A 21,413-nucleotide genomic window follows, 5' to 3' on the forward strand; every position below is an offset into this window, starting at 1 on the left:
CCCCAGACATCCTCAGGCACAAGCCATTGCAATGAAATCAATTATTCTCCTTTTCTGCCAGGAATCTGCCTAAAAGGAAAAGTCTTTGCTTTAAGACAGATGAGCTTAAAAGAAAAATGATGATCAGATATCAGCAACAACTAATATCCCATTCCGCACCACGGAATTAAAGGAAGCAATGATGAAAAAGAGGACAAAATTAGTCTGTGTTGCAAATCAGAGCCTGAAACAACAGCCACAAGGTGATGGGCTGGCGGTAGTAAGAGGACGAGAACTAAATGAAATTTGGCTGTCGGTTTAATTGGCCGTCTTCCAGTGGCAAGATTAGAAACCATGCTATCGCCGTGAGTAATTGAAATTTATCCATCCCACCATCGTTTTATCGAGTGACCGTGTGCAATACACCTGTGAACACATCTGTAAGCAGGTGCAAAACATTGGGTCTCATTTGGATTTATTTGGCTTATTCTGATGTAACTCTGCTATCTCCTTTTGGAAAAAAAGTAATCTTTTTAAAGTGAAATGAAGGGATATCATGCTTTATGTTTTTTTCATCTATTTTTTTTTGGGGGGGGATGTGTGCTTGATATGATTCATGTTGGTATTGATTTGGACACCATGACTAAGCAAATAAGAAACTCATTATGTGTATATCAGCCAGTAGCAAGGAATGTGATGTTCAATTTTCGCATTTGTATTGAACATGTAGGCCCTACTTGTACAAAGAAAACAAAACAAAACATATAATGGCATTTGTTGAAATGCTCCCATGTGAGTCAAATTTCACACATCATAGTAATATCAGATTTTTTCATGGAAATCATTTTTGATATGTTTGTGCTGTATACACCAATGTAAAAATGTATATACATATGTAGGATATTACCAAGATTGATACAATAACGATTATTTCAGTAATCTGTCAAAATTGTAGATGTAAACCTCTGGCTGGAATATGTTGTGTAATCGAAGTATGTGATCAATTAATCAAAACAAGTGCAGTTGTGTAAAATGAAAGCATTTGCACACGTTTACCATATCAGGAATAATTGTGAAAATTCAGAGGAGTAATGAAGAAGGTCTTCACCTTTGCATGCCGTTCAATTATTGAAAACAGCCATATCTAAGTTACTTGGCAATTATATTTTTTTTTTCAGTAATATTCATGATTGCTTTATGCCTGTAATGCCTAAACATGTCCAGGAGGTTGTCTTTGTTGACTTACTGACCATCAAATCTTCTAAAATTTTTACAAATCAAAGACTTTTCTTTTGCCTTTTACAAAAAAAAAAATCAATATTTTTCTCTGTCATGAGCATTTTCTGCTAAAACCTATTGTTGATTACAAAATTGATGTGATGTTAATTACAAGCAAGCTGAACCTCATGCACAACTTACTAGAGAATTGTAATTCTGCGCATAGCATACTATACTGTACTTCACACTTTAGTGCAATTAGAATGATCATGTGTGATATATCATGTGCAAACCATCTGATTATGAAATGGAAATGTATGTACATGTAAAAGCTGATTACTGGATGTGAATATCTTCATAAAAAAAAGAAAAAAGATGTCAGACGTTGGTGCTTAAAAGCAGGAATTGCAAGGGCTCATGTTTGGCTATCAATCACCGATTTTAATCTCTCAGTATGTCAACATTATTCAAGAAGCATGCTTTGCCCAGTTTAAATAGCTTCATACTCTCCCTCTTTCCGTCGGAAGTTGAGCGACACTGAATACGGAGGGTGTCGCTGCAAGCTTGAGTACTCGCTCAAATTGCTGTGGCCTTCGGGAGATAATTTCCCCGCAGAATAATGTGCCGTATGAAAAAAAAAGAAAGGTCTTGAGTGCTTGGGTATGCTATCTCACTATCATTTCAAAAACAAAACGCTGATTGCAGCAAGCTGGGGGAGATGAAGCAAGTGTAAAAGCCTCTTCCATTCCTCCAGGCAAATATTCCACACAGCTTATTTCAGTTGAATATTAATGAATGTTATGCAGGAGGGGATTCCCCCCCCCCCCCCCCACCCCTTAATCACATCAGTTTAACCAACAATTTTATTCAAATCGTGTTCTGGCAAAACAAAACAAAACAAAACAATCAATTAATACTAATTGAGAATATCTTCTCATTTGCTGTGGAATATTGCTTACAGATCGAGTGCAAACTTTCCTAAATTTCCTGGCATGCCTCTTTGATAATGTTGAAGCAAATATTTTCTACCTATATGTTTGCCTGAAATGTTTTAACGCCTTCACTTTCTATAATCTGAACAAGGAAGAACCATTTGATGGGACTTGACCCCTCCACATCCATACACATTAAAACATAATGTGTCATATAGACTACAACAGCTTCATAGTTTGGTTTCTTACTTTTGAATTAGAAAGTACTTCCACCGCTGCCACTGGCTTCATTCTGTAAATACATAATTCATGACTACATGTTACACTTAAATTGATCCATATATATCATCATTGCAGATGAGACCAAAATTGCTTCTCCACTATGCCAAGTCATCATAGAATGCACTGTGAACTGTCACTGAGCAAGAATTATTCAAGCACGGATGACATTAAGAATGCAATTATTTTTCCTGCATGCATAAAACTCCACATGTATTGCAAGTAGATAAGCCGTAAAGCTCCACGATACAAAACTGTTGATTGAATTCTTGAGTAGCAGCCACCTGCACGCTACGCTTGCGTAGAATGCTATTCACTAGGGAATAATGTATTTCCACTTGAAATGTTCTCAAGCAAATATGTATTTCAGGTTTCATACTTGTAATCAAAACTTACCATTTTTTTTGCAGTGATTTTCTAATATGACTTGATTAAATGATTTTAATGTTTGTTTGGTTGGTTTTTTTTTTTGGTTTTTTTTTTGCACATTTGGGGAAGGAAACAAAAATAAATGCAATGTATTGGAATGTTGCCCAGGGAATAAAGCTACAGTGGAATGTTATATGAAGCATACAGTCCCCACCTGTCCAGAGCCACACACTTTATACTTACTTACTGCATCTAAGAATCATTGTGTAGTAGCTGTTGTTGTTGTTGTTTTTACCTTTTCCCCTTTTGATTCCACCTGTATTCTCTTTGACGGTTGCCTAAGAGCATTCTAGAATACTCAAAAATATAACAGGCATCCACCATTCAAATCTACTTCAGATTGAATGTATGTTCACTCACTGTAAATAATGCCATACAGAGAGGCTTTGGGAATATTGCCTTGTTCACTTGAGCAGGTACTGATTTAAGATGTTTGGTTTCTTCTGAGGAAAAAAAAATCAACCACCCCCATTTGTTTGGTTTCATTCATAATCTATATGATCTCTTTAACAAAAGTACAAGGATTCAGCTATTGCAAGTCATATTCTATGAGCTTCTCAACCTTCATCTTTGAATTGGGATTTTTAAATATTTTTAATGATTTTTGTTTATGTATGCTTGAGTACCAAAAACCACAAGATTTGCCAAGAGCATATCTGACTGCAGTGATTAGATGTCTCATAGTCAAGCTTGTGGAAAATTTACAACCAATGCACTTTTTTTTGTCACTCTTTGATATTAGAATCATATGTTGCAATGTCATAGAATGATTTGATTTTTGTTTTCAAGCTTGAATAACTGTCTTCATTACCAGGATACTGTGTGTTTAGATAGACAATGCAGTGATGTTAAAATACTTGACTCAATATAATTGTACTACTTGAATTTATTTTTGGATTATAAGTTCAAAAGAACAGTTTGTCTCTGTGGATTGACAGTTGAATATGTTGTGTGAGTTGAAGGAAGGAGACCCTTTGAATACTCAACTCAGGATGACCCATCCAACTTCTTCTCTCAGCTGAACTGTTCAGCTGGCATTGGAAGGAAACTAATAACCCCTATCAATCTATTATAGCCTCCTCCTGAAGAACGCAGTCACATCGGGTCGGTGGGGATGTAAGCAGCTGATATGCCGTCGAAGAGGAGTGCAACCGGAGTTTGTGGGTATCCCAATCTGCATCCGTCCTCTCACAAACCCCCCTTTGCTGAATGCCAGCTCACATAATGTGATGAGTCCACCAGCTGTGCTATCAAGAGGTAGTTCTGATGGCTTTACCGACCCACTCCTGACACTGAGAATTCGCCCTGACATCTCATTCTTCCCGTCCCCGCGCTATTTCTCAAAACTCATTTTCAGAAATAAAACTGATCTCTTGTCTCTCTCTCCTCCCCCCCCCCCCCCACTCCCACCCCCACCCCCCACAGGTGACGGTTCGAGTTGATGAAAGCATCCGGGCACAAGGGCGGTCAGAGGGGGACTTCATGCTCCTCACTGCATCCAGAGAGTTTCTGGTGGGGGGCGCTCCCGACCCTCGGACGGCCCCAGGATACAGGGAGGTGGAAGAAAACTTCCATGGAAACCTGCGAGATGTAAGTAACTACATCCATCATTTATAATCCTCCTCCAGATGCAGGTTTTTGGGGGGTTTTTTTGTTTTTTTTTTTTTTTTTGGTTTGTTTGTTTTGTTTTGTTTTTTGTTTTTTGTTTGTTTTTTCTATGTTGTAAGCCTTTCCCATTTCCAATCAAATCTCCGTCCATAAATGATTATTTAATTGGTATCAGAGGATCATGTGATTTGACTGCCTCCCACTTTGGGGAGATTCTGACGAAATATATGCAAGATTTGATTTTCATGAGTTTACATATTCCTTGTTCAAGCCCTGCTATTTAAAGTTGTATGGATCATCAGGTGAAGAGGATATCTTGTATGACATTAAGCAGGCCTCAAATTCATTACTGTCTTTTTTTTTTAATGCATTAAGAGTTGCAAGAAATGCATGTAGGTAGGGAATCCCATTTGCACGCCTTAAATGAAGAGTTGTATAAATACAGTGGTATGTTGAAGAGAATATCATTTTAGAAACTCCCATAAAGTATTGAAAGTGGAAGGTAACATTTAGTACATTTTTTTGACGGTTAGATTTTGAATTGAATTGTTTTCGGGGCTCACCGTAAATTCCAGTACATTACTAGGCTACCTTCGCAGACCCATGTACTGCATGTGTGTCCATCATGTATATTTTGTGAAGAAAGTTCGTCAACACTTACAAACATTTCTATATACATTCTTACCACACACTCTATATGTTATTACATCAACTCTAGTACTTTTAGATTTGTGTTTATAGATCACAAATACAGAAGAATGCAACAAAAAGGCTTAAGTGTGGCTGACACACAGAACTACTGAGTAGTTGAGTTTTGTGCATTATTCAAATTTTAGATAACGGTTGACTTCCAAATTTCTAAGCAGTGGCCTAAGCAAGTCCCCTGAGGTTCATATTTAATGTTTTGCTGCATTTTGGGAGGTCTGTAAAAGGTATCCCCTACCTTTGAAGTGTTCCAAGCTGTACTGGAATTCATGCAGGTAATTTCTCACTATTGGCTTAGCAGTTGATGGTGGAAATGGTCATTAGAAGGCATGCTGGATTTTTTTTTCACTGAACAATGAACAACATTCCTATCACAATTGAACCTCAGAATTGGATTTAGAAACATTTATTTCAGTCCCTTACTGGTGTGTAATCCTGTATTAACAGGAAGCAGCAAAAGACACACAACAATGTAACTTTTGAAAAACTCCTTTTTTCTTCAAGACATTTAGGTACTCTGATCTTTGTGCATATATTTTTTTCTGCACAAATCCTACTTGCTATTATCAATTGAGAGCTTTTGTGAATATGCTAACAACCTCTTGACAGAAAGTTAGTGACAATTTTGAAAGACAGATTTAGATAAATGTATCTTCATAACATTCCTGAAATTTACATCTTCAGAAATGGACCTTTAGAGTGTGCCATATAAACCATCTGAAGTTGTTGTTCATCATTGACACAGACTTGATAGAAATTTGAAGAATGGAAAAAGTGCCACAAAAATTTGACTATCTGACAAATTTGGTTGTGAATCCTTCATTTTCATTGGCTTTTGTCATATCTAGTAAAATTTGAATCGACTTGTAATACTTTTGACTCATATTTTTTTAGTTTGAAATGAAAAGACATGAGAACGACCAGAACACATTCGCAACTGATTGACAAATTGCCCTACGAATTTCATGAATTTGAACAGAACACATTCACCTTCCATGACAGTTTCAACATCACAGTTAGTACACCAGAATTCAATCAAGGGTAAAGGAATGTGCTCTTTCCTGTGCTTGCGTGCCGAGACTAATTAACGAAAAAATCAGGTCATGACCGGAGCAATTGCTCACTCGATTTCACGCTTGAACGTCAGGATGAAATTTTCCCGATCAATGACCCTGAAGATGAACTAGCAATGTGCCTTGGTTTTCAATACCGTGGTGCTACCCAGCTTGTACAGCAAGATGACAGCCTGTCATTTATGAACAGCAGTGTATGAGGCATCTATTGATTAATTCTGCAGGATGATGGAGCTGCTGTTGACATTACATCATTAAAACGAATATGTATCATACAGTACATTCATGCCAAAAATAGTCACTTTGCACGGTAAGACATACTACTACATGTTGATACGATACAGTCTGTGGCACCTGAAAAATTAGGTTCACATGATGGATCATTCAGTCAGTAAAAGTTGGAAACCTGAAGCTTCATCTCAACCAAAAGTATTCCATCCTTTTAAAGATGATTGCAGGCTTCTTCAACAGCTCTAATTCTATTGCCAAAGTTTAGTTTCCTTACATGTTATCTTGAGATTAACCTGAATCTTAAGTCTCTTACGACCACCATGCTCGAATACTATGCATATCATACACAGAACAGATTGCAGTCGATCGTGACAGAGTTAATAGAAAAAGATAGACATCCAGCGCACCACATGTTATTAAGTTCAGTGGTACGCGCGTGTTGTTGTTCCGTTTATGCAAGAGTGCGCATATGCCGTGCATTATGATAAAATTTGACCCCTCCGTTTTGCTTCGCTGCAGTTGTTAAAATTACCCCACTTTCTGCTTGGTCTGTTTCCCTGCTTTCATTTTTCCCAGTCTTCAGTTCCAAATCAATTGGGTAATTGTGCGCTGGCTAATATAGTGCTGATGCATGCTCCCTCACGGGTTGATGTGTGAGGAGTGTCATATCTTCCCATCTTCTTCATGCCAGGGCAAATGGAAGCTAGATGAATATGTCTCCTCTCAGTCTCTACCAGTCTTCTGTCTTCATTCTCTCTCTCACCCTCCTCCTCCTCCTTCTCCTCCTCCTCATCCTTCTCCTTCTCCTCCTCCTCCTTCTCTTCCTCCTCCTTCTCCTCCTCCTCCTCCTACTCCTTCTCCTCATACTCCTCCTCCTAATCCTCCTCTGCTCCTTCTTTTCCTCCTCCTCCACTTCTTCCTTCTCCTCTTCCTCCTCTTCCTCCTCCCTCCTCCTTCTCCTCTTCCTTCTCCTCCTCCTCCTACTCCTTCTCCTCCCCTCCTTCTTTTTCTCCTCCTCTTCTTCCTCCTCCTCTTCCTCTTCTTCCTCCTCCCTCCTCCTTCTCCTCCTCCTCCTACTCCTTCTCCTCCCCCTCCTCCTCCTACTCCTCCTCCTCCTCCTTCTCCTCCTCCTCCTTCTCCTCCTCCTCCTACTCCTTCTCCTCCGCTCCTTCTTTTCCTCCTCCTCCACTTCTTCCTTCTCCTCTTCTTCCTCCCTCCTCCTTCTCCTGCTCCTCCTCCTCTTCTTCCTCCTCCTCTTCCTCTTCTTCCTCTTCCTCTTCTTCCTCCTCCTCTTCCTCTTCTTCCTCCTCCCTCCTCCTTCTCCTCCTCCTCCTACTCCTTCTCCTCCCCCTCCTCCTCCTACTCCTCCTCCTCCTCCTTCTCCTCCTCCTCCTTCTCCTCCTCCTCCTACTCCTTCTCCTCCGCTCCTTCTTTTCCTCTTCCTCCACTTCTTCCTTCTCCTCTTCTTCCTCCCTCCTCCTTCTCCTGCTCCTCCTCCTCTTCTTCCTCCTCCTCTTCCTCTTCTTCCTCCTCCTCCTCCTCCTCCTTCTCCCTCCTCCTCCTCCTCTCCCTCCTCCTCCTCCTCTCCCTCTGTGAGTCAACTTTCTATGTATCCTCACCACTCTCTTTCTCTCACCCTTGCTGTTCATCTTTCTTTCCAATAGCTTTGAGTGTTTTGTTCTGATTTGTCATTAACTCAGATAATGTGATAGTCCATATCTTATGTCTCTTCATGGGAATTTTTATTCTCATCATAAATATACGTAGCTATTACTCCACACAAGGGACATTAAGGCTAAGGAAGACTTTTGTTTGTCTTTTTTTTCTGTACAAACACATAGCAGTGAAATATCACTAGCATGGCAATGAGTTCTTGGAGGAGAAAAACAAGTCATAGTTGATGCTGTTACGGAATGTTCAGAGTGTTTAAATTCTGTGCAGAATTTCTGTCTGTTTGTGCATTTTCATGATACACATGCATCCAATGCTGGGAAGCATTCCGTATACAGAGAGTGTGCATGCACGCTCCGAAGCCCCCTACCTGCTCACATCTTTTCCTGATTTACCCTTCCAGGACCACTAAGCTAAGATACCGATGGCATTGTGGGTAGTTTATTGGGTGCACGTCATGAGACCGACACCCACAAATCATACAGCCCATGAGTCATATAGCCCACGAGTCATGCAGCCCATGAGTCATGCAGCCCATGAGTGTGACACTATGCAAACAAGGTCCATGACACCGACACATTGAGCCCTGTGTTGTGATGTCAAACTCATGAGCTATTTTTACCTAGTTTCGAATTCATGGGCTTTATTTGCCTAGTTTTGAACTCATGGGCTGTATGACTCGTGGGTGTCTGTCTCGTGGGATGACCCAAGTTTATTTCAGAGTTGTACTGATGCAGTTAAACCACGTATGTTGATAATCACTGCCTGTCATATAATCCCTGTTTCAAGCCCTCTATCCTTGTCTTCTATCTCTACCTCTAGCTAGCTAATCCCTTCTCTCCTTACTCTCCCTCCTACACCCCTACCGTCATCTCCACAGCCCGGTCGCATGGTCCCATGGCCCGGAAAACATGCGGTCCTGTGAAGTTGTTTGTCCCCTCATTATATCTCCACTTTAGCGCTGGCATCGACCCACTCGCCGGTGGTTTCTTGCCGCATTAGCCCGTAATTTGTGTCCGCACCGAAAAAAACATTGGCATGAGTTGGGAGTATAAATACGCCCCACTTAAAATGACCATTTCTGCAAACTCTGCCGCGCTGCATTAGCGATGTCAACATTACGGCAGTAAACTCAGAAGATGCTGCGATCCTTTGGTCTTATTACGAGAAGAAAAGGGTCATGCACCCCTCATCATCATTAAATAGTCATCACCATTGTTATGCAGGATTAATTCTAGAATTATGCAGTAATGTGAGTATCAGGAGTTACATTCCGACATTCTGTCTCCAATGAATTAGTGACAGAGTTTAGAGATTGTTGCAAAATCATGTAATCACTTTTTGTTTTACTGATTGCATATGTACTGTTGCCCATCTGAATCATGTGCCAGTGCACTTTAAGAAAAAAAAAGTCCCAAATGACCGTGGGCGGAACGTAAGTAAAATGTCAGCTTACCTAAAGAGAATTTGTTTATCCCTCATTACGGGCACTGAAAAAAAAAAGAGTCCCTGATGCATGCAGCTACTGGAAATCCCAATTCAGTTTCTTCCATTAATACGTCCCATTGTGAATGCGTATGAACGCTGCATATCCACCATAAATTACAGTCCTTTCTCGGAATCTCAAAAGGTTTTTATTTCAATGGGCTCATTTTACCTATCTCTCACTCAATTTGCATTCAAAATATTGCCACATACATGTACTTCCTACCAATGCACACACACACGCAAAAACAAAACAAAAGCAAAATGGTAGAGGAGTAGTCGCGACATCACCACAGCTGCAAAAGAAAACGGAACATAACAGCATCGATATAATCAGACCACAGTAAACGAGAGAGCATTCATCATTCCTCTGCCCATCTTTAATTGGAAATAAATTTTATCCCATTTTCTATATGTGGGTTTTTTTTTTTGCAAGAGAGCATAAAGCCCCATCACATGCACTATCATTTTATGATACCTAGAACTTACTGTTAATTCTGTTGCAAGGAAAAAGGCAGTACTTCCGACAGCAATGATATTTGAAGGACACAATATCTGACCAGTGGCCTTCCCCATCCCTTCTGCAGTTGATTAAGCGGAAGTTACGGACACTTAATTATGCGGGATCCCAAAGGTATTGGAAGGAATTTGCAACTGTAGGTGATTGATGATACTCTTGTTACGAAGCCTCATAATCCCCAGACCAAGCAGCCTGATCACCTTGCTAAATATTACGCTGGACACTGTGGGAGCCATTAGGTATAGTGGGGAATATTTTGAACTCTGTTACAAGAACTTTGAGTTATCATTATTGTCAGGTGATTATGCGGTATCACTATGATAATAAGTTTTCCTTCATCATAATCTAGACCTCACATGGAAGAAAAAGAAGAAGAAGATCTTAATTTTTTTTTAATTATTATTGTCATTATTACTGTCATCATCATCATTATCACCAGTAGTGGGAATAATAGTACAGTAATGATTTTGCTTCAAAATTTGAAAATCATTCTTTTTAAATTTGCTCTGCTTTTTGGGCACTTAGGCCTTACATTTTACAGATGCAGAAGAATCCTTTTCTAAGCCGAGTCTCTGGGATTTATACCATTCTGCAAAGAAACTTGTCACACCTTACAAAATAGACAGGACCCCATTACATTTGATAAGACAAACAATATTATCCTTTGATCCTATGCTGTGATTGGTCAGTCTGAACTACTTTACTGCCCTTGGTTAAGCAATCAATCACAACATTTTATGATTTGGGGCCCAGATATTTTTTCTTTTCTGTTGTATTTTTTTTTCTCCATCATCAGCTCTTGACATTGATATTTCTTTAGCAACATTGACCAATATGCATCAAAGAAGAATTCACTGTATATGGGGAAATGTGATATCTCTGGCATTGTACCCGTAAAGACCACTGAAACATTAATGTGAATCTGAATGCCTTATTGTAGCTACCATGGATTTCATGTCACATGATTTATAAATTTTCAAAGTGCTCTCACTCTTTGTATGCTTCTCTGATCTGAATAGCTAAAATCATTACCAGTAACCGCATGTTCCATGTGTTTCATAATTCTCACATTAAATAATGAACTGCCATTGCAGCATGGCCTCTTTTGAGTAGATCTTAAAATTGTACATTATACCATATACATCAATGGAGTTGATCTTGTGATTTCATTATGGCATATCAGTCGAGAATGACATTGAATTATTATTTTTGCAAATGATTCAGAGAACATGATTGACTGTGTTTTATTGGTGACCTTTACAGGAATAAATATATGCAAAGTCGTGACTTTACGCTATCAAGATGTAAGACTTTCACTGTCGAGACTTTGTAGGAGCTAATAGAAGTAATTTGAATTCCAGAACTCTGTGGCATTGAACAATATGCAAAGCTAACAAATGCAACATTTTAGTGTGACTCAATTGATTGGACTGCGATCACTATGTCATCAATCAATGTGATGATCAAGTATTAGAAAGACATTTGCTGCTGTTTTAATATCCCTGTAGTCATCCTGCCAGTTAGTGTGGTTTAATTGCAGAGACAATGAATATTAATTATTGTCGGAGGAAATCGATAAAGGTCTTTTTTCATAGTTGGAGAGTCATGGTTTGTGGGAGGAGCCCCCTTGATTGGATTGCAAGCCTGTATGTGCAGCTGAGTGAGTGTTACGGGGATCAGTCATAGCTGCACTCTGGTCATTATGTGAGGGGATTACATCATTCTAGCACTAACTGGGCTGGAAGATCTAATCACATGCCAAACTTAGTCCAGCTCATATAAGGCGTGTCTTCATCAGCCCGAAGTTTCAAAATAGCGCGCTATCTTGCGGTTACCAAACTAGTCCGATGTCCAAATAGCGCGCTATCTGTGTAGTGAAGACGCAGATAGCGCGCTATTTGATTGGGAAAATTTCCCCCAAAATCTTGGTCTAGTTCGTCAACTAGAGCGCTAATTCGTGAAATAGCCCGCTATTTTGGGTGCGTCTCCATCAGCCCGAAATTTTCTCGATCCCTCCACGCTTCTGGTTAGCCAGCTGGCAATGGAAAATGCATGTACAAGCTAGTATTGTGTATAGTACATTACCCCCACGCACGGTGTATTCATCCAGGATCACATATAGGCCTACTGTTGTTGACATCATTAAAACCAGGGAGGTGATTTCTCTAACCTCCCTAATAAAACTCAGTGCCGTGCATGCTAGCTGTTTTTTGTAAACTTCTTCCTTAGCTGAAGATTCTTGCAGATTGTGTGTATTTTTTATTTGTTTAAACATTGCAATTTGTTAACTTCATATACGATGCCTCACTGGACAAAAGAGTAGCGTTATTAATATCCCTTTGGAGAGAATTTGTTGTACCGCTCACCTCCCTGGTTGTAGTATCGTACGTACATACGGTGATATAGGAGATTTTGAGCGGGGAAATCCACTTTCGAACCGCGAGCTAGGCAGAGTAATATTGCAAAGTGCGCATGTGTTAATTTTCGGACTATATTTTCCCGAAGCAGGCTGTTCGAGCTGATGAAGATGCACATTCGCTGTATCGGGCTATTTACTAAGACCGCAAAATGTCCCGCTAGTTTGAACTTCGGGCTGATGAAGACACACCTATAGATTCACTTCTACACGCAAACAACAACAAAAACACATATTTGATTGGAGGATTAAGTTCATCATGTGTGCTCACACTACCAAAAAAATAAATAGATAAATAGATTGTAGTGTAGTGTAGTGAAATTTTTATGCAAGTGAAAATTGTTTACAGTCTTCACTTGTAGATGTGGCTCTTGAATGATCATTATCATACTGTTAGTCATGTTTAAAGGAAAGAGAAGTTAATCCACTATATATAGTCAGAAGACATTGAAACATTGCAAAATGGAGGCTCAAAAATACTGACATGCATGTATGAACACCAAGTAGGGATCATGCTGTGAAATGGCTGAGGAATACCCAAGTACCACCAAAAAAAAATATTAGTTGGAAAGCTGGGTAAGATGAATAACATTTGTCACAAGATAAAGACAGGCCTTTGGTCTGATAAATACCAAGGTTCACAGACAAGAAGGCAATGAGTCAAACAGATGCTTCTTAACTCCTTCAGTGCTAATAAAACTTTTATCTGTAGTCAGTTTAGTCATTACTATGGGTTGTGAGTGTTAGAGCAGTACTTATTGAGACCTCCATGTGGAAAAACACAAACCCAATATTGATTTGATAGTTTAATTAGCTCTGATCAGGTTAAATGGGGTGCTGACAAGGCAGGTAAAATACCAACAGTTGGAATTAGCATATGTCCATTCCAATGAAGATATATATTCTGTCGGATGAGGTCTTGTAATTACGAGCAAAGCCAAAATGAGTTTCATGGGTCAAAGGTGAATGGGATGGGGCAGTGGGGAAGGGCTATTGTTATGCGCTAGCCAGGATGGAACCACGGTGATATAATATATCCATTTTCTTTTATCCCCTGATTATGACTGCCATTTGTTTAATTGCATCAGCTTATCAGGAGTGTGATGGTTGTATGAGAAGTGATCACAGTGTTGTGGGGCACGGCAGGGAGGCATGCGAATTTTGTGATTGATTAGTCAGAAATTAAATCACAGATTTCATGTAGGGATTTACAGTCATCTCTCTTTTTCTTCTTTTTTTTAAAACCCTGCCACTTAGTGTAATGAACCAAATAGGAACAGCCATATTGCTGAAAGTAATGAAGTCATATATCATTTTGGATTGCTCAATGAAAAGGAGGCAGAGCACGACGTTTTGAGTATACCAGGTACTGTAAAATCTGCTTTCATTTTTGAAAGCGTGCATGTGAGAGGAACAAAATCTGCCCAAAATGAAAGGGATTTTCACCTAAGTCTGTCCCAAATTCCTTCAGGAATTCATATATCACGCGGTATGGATATCAGTTATTGTTATGGATATTAAGAAAGTGACTGGGATAACGATGGAAGAATTTAATCATACGATTTGATTAAATGGACGACCCACAAACTAGGATGTGGGTATCCATTATTATTAGTTTTGCACCCATATATGTAAAATGTTCTCAGCAATAAATTGAAGGAAGATTATATCCACACAGCTAGTGTGCAAAGTAGAGAAGTGCAATTCATTTGAAATTATGGCGTCTGTGGGCATATCAATATGATGACACCTTTTCGCACATCCTATGTGACATTTTGCTGGTGTCGCATTTCATCACTATCATGTGTAATCTCTTCATATTATTCACTTCCTTTTCATTTAATGTGTAAATGTACAGCCCCTACAGAAATGCACCCGCACACACACACACACACACACACACACACACACACACACACACACACACACACACACACACACACACACACACACACACACACACACACACAATGTGTGCTTGCAGTATAATTGTACATGGCAAAATCAGTGCACCATATTATATTTCTTCTTATCCATCCAGCATACATCGGCATTGAAGCAAAAACTCCACTCCACAGATGAAAAAAAAAAGTCTATTTTTTTTACTAAAAATTGTCTGTTTGAAATTGATTTATGCATGAGTAGTAGCAATGCACTAAAACAGTTACCTCCTGTTTATAATGCAGTGTTTCAAAGAATCAAAATTTGGTCACAGCCACTTCTAGTACATCTTGTATCAGGTTTACTATCTGTTACAAACTTTAACTGATATATTAAAATGATTAGTAATCAAATGTGGTGGGGGGAAAGTGGAGACCTTCCAAAAGTATTCATGACTATAGATTTGCGGAATGAAGCATTAAACTTTTTCACAAAATTTGTTGTTTATGTTTTGTTTTTTGTTTTTTGTAGGATTACAAGACCAGATCTGTTTGTTTGTTTGTTTGTTTGTTTGTTTGTTTGTTTCATTGATCATGTGAAACATGAACTACCCCTCTACCAGACAGGTTAACTCTCATTGATCCACTGATACATTTTTTCCTTTAGATCCCAGAAACCTATCGCTATTAAAGAGTTACGGTTTCCCCTCCTTGTCTGTGCCCTGTGAAATGTTGCAGCAGACCAGAGACAAAGGAGATAGGACACAATCTCCCCCGGGCGGGGTCAATCAAAATACAACGGCACATCGGAAAAAGGCGATGATTAGAGGCGCACAACAATTGGCGTGGGCGTCGTTCCATCTCATTTCATCTGGTTTCAAACAACTTTTTGTTCCACCGGTATACCCAGAATGTCTCACATTCTGTGCTAGCTCACTTCTGCTCATCCCCTACGTCTCCATCGGTTTCCGCTCTCGTGGGAGGTTGACCATGGGATGCCTTTCTGTCATCATCGCTGCAATCTTCGCCCATCCTCCCCTCTTACTGCCTACCAATCTTCCTAATTGAATTGGTGCTGTAATCTTTATGATGGCAAGGGTGGCCCTTTTACTATTTTACGACGTAGGCAAACATGACATTCACTGCGGGTGTCCCCCCATTCATAAAACATGTGACGAGCCGTGATGCATTGAGCCAGATTTGTCACTGTTTATGAGGTGAGATGGATTCGTTCTTGGCTACATCCGTTCTTTTATTCTGCCTTATCTAAGTGCAATCATCTAATTGGCAGAAATAATGGTCGTCCAGGTTTTGCTTTCATTTCCTTTTTTCTCATGCGCTTCATCTCTCTCTCTCTCTCTCCCTCTCTCTCTCAGATTTAGTGGAACATGCTATATTGATTGATATTATTGTCATACATCACGGCAAGTGTTAAATAGTATATGGACCTGGATGGGTTATTGGTTTTTATTTGCTCTGTTTTCTTTCATTGTTTGTCTTTTGGTGTATTGCACATCAGGATTAAAGTAGCAGTCATTTTCATAGCTTTCCACCACCCATAGCTCATTGGTGCTCTCTAGTAGAGGCTTGTTGAGCAGTTTCCTGCCTACTCTTCTGGTTGTTACAGGATGAATGGTTGTTGGTCCAGTTGTGATGGTTGCATGAAGGGTCAAAGTTATTTAAGTATGAGGGCTTAATTGAATTTCTTGGAAGGCATGCATCATTAATTGTGGCTACAGGAGTTTGTGTTAAAAGTTTGCACAAACTGCAAGTATAGAGATGGAGCTTAAAAGTTATCATCATCCTAGACATGGCATTCATCCATCTATCTATCACAATCTATGTCCATCAAAGGTATCTTCCTTTCTCTCTATCTGTCTATCATATCTCAGTCTATCTACTCACCTCTATATTGTAGCCAAGAAGCTACCATACCCTGTGTCAAGTATCTTGACTACCAGTACCTATTTTGAATAATTTTTATTTGAATACATCTGATACCACATTTCTTCCTATTAGAAAAGCTGAAGGCCTTGATTAGAGTATTACTCTGTACAGTCTCTTTTGCTTAAAAACAACAGAACAAAGCCATACTGGTCATGTTTTTTCATGCTTCCATTAGTGGATGCAGGGATTAGATTCCTAAATGTCTGTCTCATTGTCTTCCTAAAGGATCACAAAATGTTTTTGTTGGGCAAAATGGAAGAGGGTAGAGGGGAGAGATGACTGCCTCTGGTAGAAGAAGCCATTGGTTGTGGGTGGGTGCTCGTCACTGTGTTTCCCACTGTGGGACTGAGTCAACACCGGCCCCCCTCCAACGGTGGGGGCGGCCATGCCTCGGCCATTAGAAGTGTTTGATCACGTGGTGGAAGCTCATTCACCCCATCGGCTCAAATTATTGGGGTCATTCTGTTTGCAGATTGGCTGGTGAGATGCTCTCCCGGAATCCGTCAGGAGCAATAGCCATCTAGGCAGGAAGTTATCTTCCCTTTATTCCGTGCCGATCCTCACAAGAGCTGCACTCTGATAGTACCCTTGACATTTTCAAACTCGTGTGTCATATGTCATATGCTGCAGAGAGATCATTTAAATGTAGGAATAATTCTCTTTCACAAACTCTGTGACTCTTGTGAGGGGAAAAAGAAAACAGTAAAAAAAAAAGTGGTGGTCTGCAGTGCATGACATTTAGCATCTGAGTGAGGTATATCCTGCCCTTGGTCTCTAAATGAGTTGTGGAAGAAATTCCTAGCTTTGTTTTTACTGTCCAACAGAGCTTTAGGCTCTTTGTTGGTTTGCATGACAAGGGACATTTGTCATTTGTTCCAGAGCTTGCATCAGGACAATGAATAAGTTATGTCATATTTGTATGGGATGGACCTCACTTTCACTTTGTAAAGGTCAGTCATCTGTCTGGACTTCAATAATACCTTCTTCTATCTCTTATTGACTCCAATAACTTTTTTATCATCTTATTATTCATTCGGTATTTGTTTGTGAAGATAAGTAATGCCAGTGCTATCTTTATTTTGGTTTTGATGATGAGCGTAATGCTGTCTGGTAATAGATGAAGCCCTTTGTAAGGAGAGGGTGGAGTGGGATGAGAATGTTGAGGCAGCAAGCTTTAAGAGGAGGGACAAACACAAATAAACCCTTCTGCTTGGCATTTTATCTTGAAATGTTCCATTCATATCAAGTGGTCAGTTATCGTCTCTCGTACTGAAAAACAAGCGTGCACTCTGTCCATTAGCACTCTTCAAAGGAATCTTCCTCTTGAATGGGTCTTCAACTCTCATCCAGTCTGCTCATCTCTCCCTCTCCTCTCTCTCTTTCCTTCTTTGCCTCCTCTGGCTGAGGCCAGCGTTGCCTCTTTCTATTCCGCCAGGCTGCAACATATTATATAGCATGACAGATTAAAACTGATGTGTTGCATCACTGTCTCATGCAGGAGAAAGAGAATTGAGGGGGAGGGCGGGGACCGTTCCGTCCTCCACTGCTCATGAATTATGTCTTGGAAACAAAAACAGGAAAGAGCCACTCTGGTTCTGTCCGTCATTAGCGAATCAGTTGGAGACGGTTTCCATGACTACCCATTCCTTTTTTTCTTATGATATCCATCATAAGGTGGAGTATACTTTCAAGTACTAGATGGACAATTTATGATCCCGATGGAAATTCTGCTCCCCGAAGTCAAGTAGCAGAGGTGAAGAGATTTAAATTCGTCATCTGTCAAGAGGACATTCCAAGTTTGGTGAAGCGTCATTTCAGGAGGACGATACACAATGGTTCTTGTGGTATTTCAGTTCTGACTGCATGAGTAGATATCACATTGAAATGACACAGAATAACCACATCTACATGTATCCACATAGAGGAAACACATTTTCTTACATGGCCTTAGGCATTCCTCTTACGGTCTTGCTTTTGGATCTTGATGTATTTATGATTTTTCTTTTCCAGTTGCTCCTTTTCTACAAGTTCTTATGTTATCTCAAGTGATAGCAACAATTTGCGTAGTCGGCATTATTAGTTTTCTCAACCTCTCATGTAAATACATGCTAAGTTCTTTTTTTCCCCTCCAAAGGCATAAGTGAATTTGTTTCCGGGCAGGGTTCTTGTAATGCACTAAACAAATGAAACTTAATGTGGTATTGTCGCCTGTGTTACTACCGGAAACTTCATTACTAGATGTGATGGAAGGGGGCGCAAAAGGGGGAGAAACTCTAAAGAGATGTGAGTTCCCAACTGAGGCACCTTCCATAGTCGCTATGCCTCCTCCCCCTTTTTTTCTTCTTTTCTCCCTTATTTTCCCTTGGGTTAGCACTATTTACCATAGCATGGTCTCCAGTCATAGAATTTTTGAGCCTCGAAGAAGAAAGTAAAAAAAGGAAAATAAAAGAGAAGAAAAGGGAACACGGGGGGGGGGGGGGGGGGGGGGGGGGGGGGGGGGGGGGGGGGGGGGCATAACTTTTGTAACAAGTCGAGCGATCAAACACAGGTGGTGAAATTGTAGTCCCCAAGCCCTCAGTTCTTGTGGGATGTATAGCCCGAAAAGTCAATATGACATTTGCGTTCCCTTTCTCCGGTGTCATAACCGATCCGCGACTCGTTTAGGAGCAGTATGTGACGGTCCCTGCAGTGATTTGTGGGTCCTCCTACTCTGAACATTGCCTCCTGTCGACCAGCAGTCCCCCACGTCCATGGCAAATAGAAGTGGGATCCTGTATTGAGACAAACGTGTGAATAGTGCTTGATTTCAATACCCACACTCCATTCACTGATTAATCCAATATTTTTATGGGTTTTTTTGTTAGATGTTTGCCTTCTTTTTATTGGTTATTAGCTTTCTAAATATTTGCAGTTTTCCCACCCCATGTTTTTTGATAAATCACATTTAAAGCAAGTTTTGAAGACTATGTGATTCTGTTCATGAATAAGTTCCTTAAAAATCTAAAAAATACCACTTGATTTACAAAAATTTAGAATGGTGAACTGTTTTCTGCTGTATAACAGAACCAAACCATATGTGCTCACTTCCGTTTTGTTATCACCCACAAGATTAGGATTGGAATCTCCATGAGAACTTGTAGATAAGAGAGAATAGCTACAACTGCATATCTAGCAAATAATGTTAAAATTGTTGACAGAACTGATATTCATAAAAAAATAAAGTTAGGAGGCACCAAGGATCTTATGAATGTATCAAAGTTGTTGTTGTTGTTGTTGTTGTTGTTGTTGTTGTTGTTGTTGTTGTTGTTGTTGTTGTTGTATCATTCTTACCCCAAGAATTCATATGGTGATGTTTGTTTGATCTTGATATGAAACACATGTAGGCCTACATGTATTTTTGTGCAGTTTCTCCGCAATGAAAGGTAAACAGCTTCAGTAAAAATGTTTTGTTGACGTGTTAGATTTGGCATTCGTCTACTGTAGATGTGAACATGTGAACATGTGAACATGTGAACATGTGAACATTTGCATGAGACCCCAAAATCATGGTATGGTCATGTTTTATTTACTGTTGTTACTTCTTAAGCTATAAATGGTCTTGCCCTTTATGGGCTAACATGCCTCCTTAAGCTTGTATTCTAAACAGAGATTATCACAGTTTGTAATAATGTAATATGCTAGAAAATGATACATGGTATTGTTCAATGCAAAAAATGATGTACATGTATACATAAACATGTATGTATATATGTACACAAGTAGATACCCACTTTAGTCATACTTGCCAGGCTAAATGTGAGGTTATGCACATCCTGATGTAATGTATTAATTATAAATTATGTTTTAATCAGCATAAAAACCACTTGTACAAAAACAGTATGCCTAGTGAGAAATGTATAGGCTTGTAAAGGTTGGGAGGTCTGCAGGATAAGTACACAAAACCTGCAAACCAGGATGAAAACAAGTGAAAATGCCAAAACTCACAACAAATACTTGAAACTTGTCACAAACAGGCTGTGTGATGAATAGTAATGAAAAAAAAAACCCCTTTCTCTGCTATTTTGATATATTTCTGTCTTGGAAAGAGCAATGAATATGTGCAAAAACAAAGCAAGCTCTTCAAGTCTAGACTGCCTGTTAGTGGTCCCCACCAGGATCCGTTACCCCCTGTCTCTCTGTTTATTCTGGGGGAAAAGACAATTCGATCTTTCTGTCTTCAACGTGATCAATAATCATCATTATGCTCACGTTCCGTGACAGTGATGCCTGATGTTTTGATTAGAATTTCAATCAACGTGCCATTTAGCAAAGTGCATTCTGAATTCTGTTCATGAAAGTATTGAGTGTCCAAACAATCTAATTGAGCGATGGGAGATTGATTGTATTTGAAGTGTGTATGTAACCAAAATAATGCCACTTGAATGTGAAATGTGCGATCAATTCTCGTGTGCCTCTGCGCTGGACGTGAAAGAGAAATCACCCACTCAGAGTGGGGTTGTTAAATTACAGACTGTTCATGATTATAGCAATGATGCGAACTACGGTTTGCTAGTTTGGGATTCACACAGTTTGTATGTTTAGCGCAAATGCTGCATCATCAGAGCCATTTTGTGTACCTGAATGTGGGCAATCAAGTAGAAGGCCACCATGCAGCAAGGCAGATACAAGGAGGTGGTAAATAACAGCTACTGCCCGAGGAGACACATGTTTGCCCAATTCGCTCCAAAGCGTGGCCAATACCACAGCAGGCAAGGCAGGCAGGCAGGCGCATACAATCACAGATATGCGCAGACGCAGACACTCGAATGAGCAGACGAAAGCCTACCTCCCCTCCGTGTCTCTTCTTCGGATGGAGGGGAGTTTTTCTCTTTTTACTTTGTGTCTCTCTGCTGTCAGACAAACACTTGGCAATAGTACTGTGTTCACATGATTCCCCGAGCTATCCATGTGCATTTTGTATCAAAGTGACCAAACCCTTTAAGCCTTACCCCAAGGCCATGCAATCAATACAGAAAAGATTATGCATCTCCAGATTACTAT

The 21,413-nt window shown here is 39.8% G+C and overlaps 1 protein-coding gene across 1 annotated transcript in view; it reads left to right on the forward strand.

Moving 5' to 3' along the window:
* LOC139735016 (neurexin-3-like) overlaps window positions 1-21,413 on the forward strand; it is a 113,620-nt gene that overhangs the window by 38,017 nt on the left and 54,190 nt on the right. The window contains exon 3 of the mRNA XM_071645793.1: window positions 4,263-4,427. Coding sequence (XP_071501894.1) covers window positions 4,263-4,427 — 165 coding nt within the window. The remainder of the gene's footprint in view (window positions 1-4,262; window positions 4,428-21,413) is intronic.

Source organism: Diadema antillarum, unplaced genomic scaffold, assembly GCF_040938485.1.
Source record: "Diadema antillarum isolate AM-2024a unplaced genomic scaffold, OU_Dant_1.0 scf00000027, whole genome shotgun sequence".
NCBI lineage: Eukaryota > Metazoa > Echinodermata > Echinoidea > Diadematoida > Diadematidae > Diadema > Diadema antillarum.